Source organism: Ornithorhynchus anatinus, chromosome 11, assembly GCF_004115215.2.
Source record: "Ornithorhynchus anatinus isolate Pmale09 chromosome 11, mOrnAna1.pri.v4, whole genome shotgun sequence".
Lineage (NCBI taxonomy): Eukaryota > Metazoa > Chordata > Mammalia > Monotremata > Ornithorhynchidae > Ornithorhynchus > Ornithorhynchus anatinus.
The window spans coordinates 14,402,998-14,415,183 of NC_041738.1; the positions used below are offsets into that span (position 1 = coordinate 14,402,998).

At 44.0% G+C, this 12,186-nt stretch overlaps 1 protein-coding gene across 1 annotated transcript; it reads right to left on the reverse strand.

Moving 5' to 3' along the window:
* Positions 1-5,555: 5,555 nt before the first annotated feature.
* Positions 5,556-5,861, reverse strand: LOC100091803 (keratin-associated protein 3-3-like). The gene has a single exon (XM_001520534.1). It carries the CDS (start codon positions 5,859-5,861, stop codon positions 5,556-5,558), a length of 306 nt encoding a protein of 101 aa, XP_001520584.1.
* Between the last annotated feature and the right edge of the window lie 6,325 nt (positions 5,862-12,186).

The window sequence follows — 12,186 nt, forward strand, 5'->3', positions numbered from 1 at the left end:
GACTATGTCCAAAGTGATTATCTTGCAGCATGGCACAGTGGATAGAGCATGGGCCTGGGAGTCAGAAGATCATGGGTTCTAATCCCAGCTCCACTACTTGTCTTCTTTGCAGCTTCGGGCAAGTCACTCGGCTTCCCTGTGCCTCAATTACCTCATCCATAAAATGGGGATTGAAACTCTGAGCCCTACTTGGAACCGGACCGTATCCAACCTGATTTGCTTGTACCCACTCCAGTGCTTAATACAGTGTCTGGAACATAATATCTGTTTAATTTAAATAATAAATAAATAAAATCTGCCCCAGTGCTTAGTATGGTGCTTGGCACACAGTAGGCTTTTAACAAATACCACTATTATCCTTCGATCCAATTTTGCCACACTGATGCTTAGCCTGCAGTCTTCAAATCAAAGCACAAAACATTCAGCGAGGGACTCTTGAGTTCACTTGGGGCTGTCAAAGCATTTCATCTGTGTGTACATCCATTTCCCTGACTTTCTTTACTTTTAGCAAAAACACTCAAAGTTCAGGTCTACAGTCTTAAGAGAAGCCAAACATCTTTTGCAGGCCCAGTTGTCCAGCTGAAGTAATTACACATCTTCCTTTGCCCTCCCTCTTCACTTGGTAATAATTACGGTATTTAATAATTGTGCTATTTGTTAAGTGCTTACTATGTGCCAGTCACTGTATTAAGTGCTGGGGTGGATTAGGTTGGACACAGTCCCTGCATGGGCAAGTTCTTTCTGGAAAGAGAAAATAGTTCTTTAGCTCAGTGTTGGGGCGGCATTGATACAGTGTAACGCCCAGTCAATCAATCATTGATATATATTGAGAACTTACTGGGTGCAAAGCTCTATCCTAAGCACTTGGAGAGTACCATGGAGCAAGTAGACCCAATCCCTGCCCTCAAAGTGCTTACAGTACAATGAGAGAGATGGACACTTAAATAAATTACAGGTAGGGGAAACAACTGAGTCAAAGGATATATGTTTCAGTACTGTGGAGCTAGGGGTCGGTGAGCGCGGGCAGAAAAAAGCAGTAGTCAGAGTTGCTCCTTGAACCCTTGGCAAGAGGGACATTTGGGTCTGCTGTAATCTGTGGAATGGAAAGACCCTTTCCCTTCCCCTCCTCCCTGCTCCCATTTTAAATGATGATGCCAGGAGGTGCCAGGCACAAGACCGATGGAAAGTTCCGAAAGACTGTGGGCTGTGGAAGTGAGAAGATCCCTAGGGAAATCTTGGCCTCCTTCACCAGTGTGTGAGAATGCCCCGAGATCCATCTGTGCTCCCTCTCTAGAACTTCGGGCATTATTTTTAGTAGGAAGAGATGGTTTGGAGGAGGGGTGCATTTGATATGAATGTGGATTCCTGGGGGCTTCTCAAGGGTGGGGAATTCATTCACTCATTCAATCATATTTACTGAGTGCTTACTGTGAGCAGAGTACTGTACTTGGGAGAATACACTATAACAATAAACAGACAAATTCTCTGCCCACAGTGAGCTTAGAGTCTAGAGGGGGAGACAGGCATTAATATAAAGAAATAAATTACAGATATGTACCTAAGTGCTGAGAGGCTTGAATGGGGAAATGAATAAAGGAAAAGAAGTCAGGGTGACGTAGAAGGGAGTGGGAGAAGAAGAAAGGAGGGCTGAGTCGGGGAAAGCCTCTTGGAGGAGATGTGCCTCTAATATTTGAAGCTGGAGGAGGCGTAATTGTCGGATTTGAGGAGGGAGGGCATTTCATATCAGAGGAAGGGTTTGGGTGAAGGGTCACCGGCAAGGTAGAAATTGAGGTACATTGAGGAGATTGGCATTAGAGGAGTGAAGTGTGTGGGCTGGGTTGTAGTAGGAGAGTAGCAAGGTGAGGTAGGAGGGTCCAAAGTGATTGAGTGCATTAAAGCCAATGTTGAGTGGGAAGCCTGGGCCACTGCCCAAATGCCCCATCAAAGGGTAAAAAGGGTTGCTTGCTGGAAAGTTCATGGGCCTGGGAGTCAGAGGACCTGGGTTCTAATCCTGCTCTGCCATTTGCCTGCTGTTTGACCTTGAGCTAGTAATAGTAATACTTATGGTACATTTTAAGCGCTTACTACATGCCAAGGACTTTTCTGAGCACTGGGATAGATGCAAGTCAATCAGATAGACACAGTCCCTGTCCCAGATGAGGCTCACATCTAAGTAAAGGGGAATAGGATTGAATCCCCATTTTACAGATGAGGTAACTGAGGCACAGAAAAGTTAAGTAACTTGCCCAACATCTTATAGCGGACATGTGGTGGAGTCCGGATTAGAACTCAGGTCCTCTATCTTCCAGACCTTTGAACTCTCCTCTAGGCCTGCTGCTTCTCAAGTCACATAATATATCTGTGTCTCCATTTACTCATCTGAAAATTGGTACAAAATTGTTCTACTTAGAGTGTGAGTCCAAGGTGGGACAGGGACTGTGTCCAACCCGATTATCTTGTATCTAACTCAGTGCTTAGTACAGTGCTTGGAACATAATAGTCCTTAACAAGTATCATTATTGTTATTATTATTATTATTGTTGGTAGTAGTATTCATCCCTTAATGTCATTCAGGACCTTAACCAGACTTAATTCTCCAAATTACCAAAGCAGACCAAAACAATGAGGTGATGGAGGAGCAAAAATTTGGCTTATAATTTACAAGCATAGAAATTTTTTTTTCCTCTTTACGTACGATATTTGTTAAGTATTTACTATTTGTCATGCACTTTAGTAAGCACTGGAGTAGATTCAAGCTAAGCACGTTGGACGCGGTCCATATCCCACATGGGACTCACACTCTTAATTCCTTATGTACGTAGTTGTAATTTATGTACTTACCTGTAATTTATTTATTTATTCTTACTAGCATTTGTTTGTCCCTCTTGATTGTAAGCTCGTTGTGGACAGTGGATGTGTCTGTTGCTGTATTGTACTCTCCCAAGCATTTAGTACAGTGCTTTGCACACAGCGAGCACTCAATAAATCTGATTGAATGAATGAATGAAAACTTGCCTTTTTCTGATGAGGTAAAGCATCTGGAGAAATTTAAAGCATGATGGGTTAACACTGTAAAATATTAGAACTAACATTCCCTCATAGTTTTATGGACGTGTTAGGTCAGGTATCTGGAGTGATGTGGAGTCATTTTTTTAAGGTATTTGTTAAGCGCTTACTATGTGGCAGACACTGCTCTAAACTTTGGGGTAGATACATTATAATCAGTTTGGACATAGTTCCTGTCCACATGGGGCTCACAATCCTAATCCCAATTTCACAGAAGAAGTAAGTGAGGCATAGAAAAATAAAGTGACTTGCCGTAGGTCACACATCAGACATTGGACAGACTGGGAAATAGAACCCAGGTGCTTCTGACTCACAGGTCAAGCCCTAGAATATAGAGGTGTCTTTCAGGACTTGTGCCCCAAATAATCATGAAGAGATGAATTTATGACCCCTTTAAAGTCGGGGAGAATCAGCCATTCTTGTTCTATCAGTAGCAGGAGATATGTTCTGTTGACCCTTTGATACTGTCGACCAGCCCCTTATCAACACATTATCCAATCTTGGTTTCGTGGACTCCATCCTCTCCTGGTTTTTCTCTTATCTCTCTGGCCGTTCATTCTCGGCCTCCTTCGCGGGCTCCTCCTCCCCTTCCCGTCCCCTAACTTTAGGGGTTCCTCAAGGGTCAGTTCTTGGTTCCCCTTCTGTTCTCCATCTATACTCACTCCCTTGGTGAACTCAGTGGCTCCCACGGCTTCAACTATCATCTCTATGCACATGACACCCAAATCTACATCTCCTCCCCTGTTCTCTCTTCTTCCCTCCAGACTCGTATCTCCTTCTGCCTTCAGGACATCTCCACCTGGATGTCCTCCCGCCACCTAAAACTCAACATGTCGAAGACTGAGCTCCTTATCTTCCCTCCCAAACCCTGTCCTCTCCCGACTTTCCCATCGCTGTGGACAGCACTACCCCCCTTCCCGTCTCACAAGCCTGCAACCTTGGTGTCATCCTTGACTCTGCTCTCTCATTCACCCCACACATCCAATCCATCACCAAAACCTGCCTGTCTCACCTTCACAACATCGTCAAGATCCACCCTTTTCTCTCCATCCAAACTGCTACTTTGCTGGTACACTCTCTCATCATATCCTGACTGGATTACTGTATCAGCCTCCTTTCTGATCTCCCATCCTCCTGTGTCTCCCTGCTGCAGTCTATACATCACTCTGCTGCCCAGATTATCTTTCTACAGAAATGCTCTGGACATGTCACTCTCCTCCTCAAAAACCTCCAGTGGTTGCCTATCAACCTTCCCGTGAAGCAAAAACTCCTCACTCTTGGCTTCAAAGCTCTCCATCACCTTTCCACCTCCTACCCCATCTCCTTTCTCTCCTTCTACAGTCCAGCCCATACACTCTGCTCCTCTGCCGCTACCCTCCTCACAGGGTCTCCTTCTCTCCTGTCCCGCTGTCGACCCCTGGCCCACATCCTACCATTGACCTGGAATGCCCTCCCTCCTCACATCTGCCAAACTAACATTCTTCCCCTCTTCAAAGCCCTACTGAGAGTTCACCTCCTCCAGGAGACCTTCCCAGACTGAGCCCTCCCTTTCCCTCTGCTCCTCCTCCCCTCCCCATTGCCCCTACTCCTTCCCTCTGCTCTACCCCCTTTCCCTTTCCACAACACGTGTCTATTTGTACGTTTATTACTCTATTTTATTAATGATGCGTATATAGCCATAATTCTGTTCATCTATTTTGATGGTACTGATGCCTGTCTACTGGTTTTGTTGTCTATCTCCCCCTTCTAGATTGTGAGCCCATTGTTGGGTAGGGATTTTCTCTATCTGTTGCCGAATTGTATTTTCCAAATGCTTAGTACAGTGCTCTGCACACAATAAGTGTTTAATAAATATGACTGAATAAATGAACACCCTGTTTAATGTCACCTAGATTCTTTAGTATGGTCTACCCTTGCCTCGTAATTCAGCAAATCAATTGGCCATTTTCCTTTTAACGTGAAAAAAAATTACAAAATCAAACAAACAAACAAAAAAACAGAGCCAAAACTCAGCAATTTTTCAGCAGCTCTTGTTTCCAGGTGGGAAAAAATGTGACAGATGGAAATTAAATTTGAAGCTTAGAGCAGACAAAGTGCAGTCAGGAAAACAAATAAAGTCCATAAAAGCAATTTGTGCTATGCCAGAGAAGTAAAGTTTATTGGGAAATCCACAACGAATATTATCAGTGTGTGGAAGAACAGTGGAGGGTGGACAGGCACCCTCCAAAACACCCTGACAGAGGACATTGATTCCTCAGTCTTAAGAGCTTCAATACTGTAAGGGTTTTAGCAAGCCTTCATGCATGCAATGCTGGATTCTTTTTCATGCTTCTTAGCCAGATAATTATATGAGAGCCTCTCAGTTTCCTGATCCCGGAGACTGGAACGCCAGACTTCTGGTAAGGTCAAGAGCCATCCCAAGGCAGATCGATCCAGGGTCGGAAGCTGGGAGACGGTAGTCAGGCGTCGATGGAGAAAATGGCCGCCGATCAGCAGCAGCTCGGCTGGCAGGGTTCGCAGGGGCAAGGCTGGATGCAAGTGGTCAGCGGGATGCTCTCCACGCCCGGGGTGGGCAGGCAGGAATTGAGGAGGAAGCAGGTGGGCACACAGGGCTGAGGCACGTGGCAAGGGGGCGGGGTGTTATCACAGCAAGTGGGCTCCAGGAGCCAAGTAGTGTGGGGGCAGGTGCTGGGCAGGCAGACCCCGCAGCGGCAGCATTTGTCCGAAGAGCAGATGGTGGTGGCCGGCCCGGTGGGGACGCTGCAGCAGGTCCGGCAGCAGGAGGTGCAAGCCATGGTGGTGTTGGATGTTCTGTTGGGTTGGAAGGAGAGATGGAGTTGCTGAAGTTTGGAGGCCTCTTCACCCCGTGGGGCTTTTATACACCATCCTGGGTGGATGCTGGGCCAATCGGCGGGCTTCTTTTCCTTGTTACTGTTTACATTTTCAGTCCCATTATCCCCTAATTGCTTTGGCATTTAGATGCCTGTAAAGAGTCCCTGGCCTCCTAATTATGTTTTATTTGAGTTCCCTGCTAAATCTGCGCTGATTCTTCTTGCTGGGTGTCCCTGGGGAATAGCTTTGTGATGCATCTTCAAGAGTCCAGTCACACTGTGGTTACAATGTCAACCCAATTTAACCAGGATTAGGGACAATGAGTGATATTGTTGTTCCCCTGCTGGGTCTTTGTCACTCTACCCTCTTGGATGTTTTGGGGTGATTAACTTTTCCCATTATTTAAAGAACAGAGGGTTTTTTTTTCCTCAAAACCTTCAACCAAAACAGGGATTGAAGGTGAAGCTTTGGGTCAGGTGGATGTCAGATAGAGCCCAGGCTAGAAAGAATAAGCATCCCGGAATTATAAAATGGTAAATACATCTGAGAATTGTTGAATGGACCATTTTATCTGTGTAGCTAAGGTAACAACCTGAGTCTGTGTTGTCAGGAACCTGAATTTTAAATGGGGAAGAAATCATCATTCAGTGGATGTATTTAATGACAAGAGCACTGTTTGCAGAGCACCGTACTAAGTACTTGAGAGAGTTCAGTACTACAGAGATGGTAGACAAGTTCCTTGCCCACAGAAATCTTGCAGTGTAGAGGAAGAAAAGAAATGTTTCTTTTTCCTGTTGGTACATAGGTAAAATCATTAGAGAGTTGAAGCTGATATGTAGATAATTCAGCTGAGTGAAAAGAGATTCGGGGACTGATTTATCCAGATTGATATTCTGCTTTGATCCAATCCACTGAATGCTTTCTATCTTATTTCCCATATTTAGGAGAAGTGCCCTGCTAGTTTCAACAAAATCGTATCGTAATAATCGAACGGATAAAATAATAATAATAATAATAATAATCTGTTAAGCACTTACTATGTGCCAGACACTGTACTAAGCTCTGGGGTGGACCCAAGCAAATCAGGTTGGACACAGTCCCTGTCTCTCATGGGACTCACAGTCTTAATCCCCATTTTACAGATGAGGGAACTGAGGCAGAGAGAAGTGAAGTGACTTGGCCAAGGCCACACTGTAGACTGCAAAGCCAGGATTAGAACCCATGATCTTCTGATTCCCAAGCCCATGCTCTACCTACTATGCCATGCTGCTAATACTTTGTGCTCAACATTGTGTATTTATTGTGCAAATATGCCACAAAGCTACAGATAAAAGGAATGGAAAAATAAAATGACAGATTCTAGTGATAGTTTATATGTCCATATCATTTTTCATTGAATGGTCTCGTAGTGCTCTACAAATATTAATTAATTTTCACCATGGAACAAGTAAGAAAAGTTTTACTATACCTCTTTTACCAGCTGGGAGAATGAAAGCTTGAGAGATGAAATGACTTGCCTAAGGAGATCCATTGAGTCATTGATTTATAAACTAAAAATAGGATTCATAAAAATAAATTTCCTGACTTGTGGTCTATTCCCCCAAACAATGGAAGTTAAAATTATGTATTATTAGGTGTTAAACATTATTGGTAATGCATTATGCTTTCTTTCCTTCTTTCAGTTTATAGGATGATTTTGAGAGAGTTTCCCAGGAATTTCTATTCCACAGATTGGAGTTGGTGTCAGAGACTCAGCTGTTCTTTCGTCTTGCTTTGGGTTTCAGGGGAGGGTCAGAGTGAGAGGCAGTGAGGGCATAGGCCAAGATTTCTGAAAATAGGAGGGATTAGGTAGAAAGATGAGAGCTTCCTATCTGGTGGTGATAAAAGTCTCCGCCAACTATCAAGTGCTTTCCTGATAGTTACAAATGTCAAGATTCTTCCACTCCCTTCAGCATCGTCCTCTCAGTGGATTTGTACCCTTTATTTACCCCACCCTTAGCGCCACAGAATTTATATTACATGTGTGCAATTTACTTATTTATACTAATGTTGGCTCCCCCTAAAGCCTGTAAATCCTGGTGGGCAGGGAACCTGACCAACAACTCTTTAAATTGTATTCTCATTCATTCATTCATTCATTCATTCATTCGTATTTATTGAGTGCTTACTGTGTGTAGATCACTGTACTGAGTGCTTGCAAAGTGTAATTCAGCAATAAAGAGAGAAAATCCCTGCCAGGCTTACAGTCTAGAAGTGGGGAGGCAGACATAAAACAAGTAAACAGGCATCCATATAAATAAGTAAAATTATAGATACATACGCATTGAAACAAGTAAACAGGCATCAATATAAATAAGTAGAATTATAGATATGTACATATATACACAAGTACTGTGGGGCGGGGAGAGGGGGAGAAAAGGGAGCAAGTCAAAGTGACGAAGAGGGGAGAGGGAGCTGAGGAAAAGGGGGCCATAGTCTAGGACATCCATAATCCTGAGAATGGATTTCAAGGACGGAAGTCGCCATCTTCATAATTGTCTAAGAAACGTCTTGGTGCCACTGTGGATGATGGACTCTGGATGGGATGGACCACTGGCCCTATCTAGGATGATGCTGCTCATTCTCTTGCATCTGTAGGGCACAGCAGGAGATACATTTGAAGGTTGCCGGTGTATGTTTGTGTGGGTATGTGGGTATGTGAGAGAAGGAGACCTTCAAATTTCATACCTAATACTTCTCATTGTGAGATTTTATTAGAGACTGCAAGAGTGACTGATAAAACCAATGTGGAATCAATAATTCCGGCCCCCATCGACTGATACTCTTTATTTCACCAATGATAAAATGACTGTAGTGAAATCCAAAATCATCCAATTCCCTATCAAACTCCAGGGGAAGAGAGATACCTGCCAGAAACCACACATCAACTTGAAAGTGTCCCTTGTGGATCAAGAAACTCTAGCTACCTTCTACAAAGTGACTGGTGAATGGATGCCATTACAAGACATTATCTCCCTTGCAGCCAAATAAAACTGTGGGCACTATTAGCAGAAAATTCCCAGAACTGGTTTGATGAGAATGACTCCAAGATCAAAGAGTTACTTGCAGTGCAAAGCCATGTGGAATGCTAATATTTTGCAGTTCCTCATGACCATGACAAGAGGGAAGTCAGCACTGGAGCAGACGGAGGAAGTTGAGAAATACAGATCACAGGAGGTGGGGCACAAGAATGCAGAGACAGCTGAAGGTAGGACAAGACTTTTTGTGATAAACTGTGGCTCGGAGGAGATTGTCCATTTAATAATAGTAATGGTATTTGTTAAGCGCTTACTAAACACTGTTCTAAGTGCTGGGGTGGATACGAGGTCCAACCTGAGTTGGACGTAGTCCCTGTCTCCCATGAGACTCACCGTCTTTATCCCCCTTTTACAGATGAGGTAACCCAGGCACAGAGAAGTGAAGTGACTTGCCCAGAGTCACACGGCAGACAGGTGGCAGAACCGGGATTAGAACCCAGGTCCTCCTGGCTCCCAGGCCCGTGGTCTACCCTCTAGGCCATACTGCTTAGGTGACATTCCTAAGGGCAAGTCACCAGTGGGCTTGGTATTGTTTGGATTGAAAATGTTGGTATGGGCCTAGTTGAAATGCCTGACAAACAGACTAAGGCTAATGGTAATAGAAAACCTAAGCTAAATGTCGAGACTTGAAGCAAAAATAGCCTTAAACTTCAAATCCAAGGACGAGTTGATTATCAGTCACCTTCTGCCCTTAACTGGATATTGAAGAGAAGAGACCTTGGCCTATTTGCTTGATTGTTTTATGGTATTTGTTAAGTGTTTACGTTGTTCCAGGCACTCTACTAAGCCCTGGAGTAGATTCGAGTTAATCATCTTGGACCCAGTCCCTAGCCCAACAGGGCTCACAGTCTTAATCCCCATTTTACAGATGAGGCAACTGAGGCACAGAGAAATTAAGTGAGTTGTCCAAGGTCACACAGGAGACAAGTGGTGGAGCTGGGATTAGAACTAGGCCGTGTTTCTTCTCTAGTTGTTCTATTTGAGGCCTGTCAGTGTTTGAGGCTTGGCCTAGTGGAAAGGGCATGGGCCTGGGAGTCAGAGGCCCTGAGCTTTAATCCCGGGTCCGCCACTCGTTTGCTCTGTGACCTTGGATAAGTCACTTGACTTTTCTATACCTCTGTTACCTCATCTGTAAAATGGGGATTAAGACTGTGAGCCCCATGTGGACCATGGACTGTTCTCAAATCGATTAGCTTGTAACTACCCCACCACATAGAACAGTGCCTGGCACATAGTACTTTACAAACACCACTGAAAAAAAAATCAGTACAATACACACTTAACCAAATAGAGAATTTCTAATTCCTGATCATCTAGGACTAAATGTTGCATCTGACTCTTATACTCCCAAATAATCTTTCGGATGGTGAGCAGCGTGGCTCAGTGGAAAGAGAACGGGCTTTGGAGTCATAGGTCATGGGTTCGAATGCTGGCTCTGCCACTTGTCAGCTGTGTGACTGTGGGCAAGTCACTTAACTTCTCTGTGCCTCAGTTACCTCATCTGTAAAATGGGGATGAAGACTGTGAGCCCCACGTGGGACAACCTGATTCCCCTGTGTCTACCCCAGCGCTTAGAACAGTGCTCTGCACATAGTAAGCGCTTAACAAATACCAACATTATTATTATGATTATTTACTGTTTCCCGAGAATCTGTGGTAAGATAGAATCGTGAACCACGTGGTTGTAGATCCCAGTCAGACCACCAACACTGGAAGAGTGCTTGTCGTATCACATGTTTACTGGGTAGCACACGTGAGACGAATGGAACACGGTAGCTTTTTCAGAGAGCTGCCAGCTCATGATGAGCTGAAATGGGCTAACCACAAGCAGGTTGAGCCAAAGAAACCCTCATAAACACAGTGGAAAGCCTCAAACATTACTTTGGCCAGTTGGGAAATAACAGAAGAAGGCAGAAAAAGAATTAGGAAGATTTTTGACACCGAGAGGCAGAAATTATAACTGCGTTGGACAACCCGGAATAATCTTTTCACTCAGATATGAAGAATGTAGTGATGATAATAATCATAGTATTTGTTAAGTACTTTCTACGGGTCAAGCGCTGTTCTACGTACTGGGGTAGGTACATGAAAATCAGGTCAGGCCGAGTTTCTGTCCCATGTGGGTCTCAAGAGTTTGAGGAGGAGGTAGAAAAAGTACTAAATCCCCATTTTACAGTTGAGAAAACTGAGACATGGATAAGTTAAGTGACTTGCCCAAGTTCACACAGCAGGCAAGTGGCAGAGCTGGAAATAAAGCCCAGGTCCTCTGACTCCCAGGCCTACTAGGCCACACTGCTTCCAAAGTCACCCACTGATCTTCAGTCAATCAATCATTCAACCAATGTATTTGTGCATTTACAGTGTGCTGAGCATTATTCTAATCACTTGGGCGAGTACAATCGAGTAATAATAATAGAAACTGTGGTATTTGCTAAATGCTTACAATGTGTCAAGCACTGTACTAAATACTAGAGTGTACAAGGATATCGGGTTGGACACAGTCCCTGTCCCACCTGGGGCTCAGAGTCTTAATTCCCATTTTACAGATGAGGGACCTTCACAGCGAAGTGAAGTGACTGACCCAAGGTCATACAGCAGACAAGCGGTGGAACCGAAATTAAAACCCAGCTCATTTGGACTCCCAGGCACATGGTTTATCCACTAGGCCATGGTATTTACTGAGTGCTTGCAGTGTGCAAACAACTGTACTAAGTGCTTGGAAGGTACAGTACAACACAATCCCAGCTCACAGTGAGCTTACAGTCTAGAGGGGGAGACAGGCATTAATATAAATAAATGAATTACGGATATATACGTAAATTCTGTGGGGCTGAGGATGGGGTGAATACTAAGTGCACAAATATAAATATGTAGACAACACAGAAGGGAGAGGGAGCTGGGTAAAAGTGGGTGTAATTGGGGAAGGTCTCTTGGAGGAGATGTGACCTTTATAAGGCTTTCAAGTTGGGGAGGATGCTGGATCCTTGCTCTTATCATCCACATCTGTATTCACCTAGTGTATTTCAATCTACTGTTTTTCAGGGCTCCTGCTAAATCACGTCAAAAAGGACTGACAGAAATAATAAATTGGTTAAAATCAGGAGGATTTCATTTTTAAAACATGTGAAATATGCCAAATTTACCTCATTGTCTAAACTCGTTGAAATACTGCTTTCTAAAATGAAAAGGAAAATTGAAATGAATAAAGAGC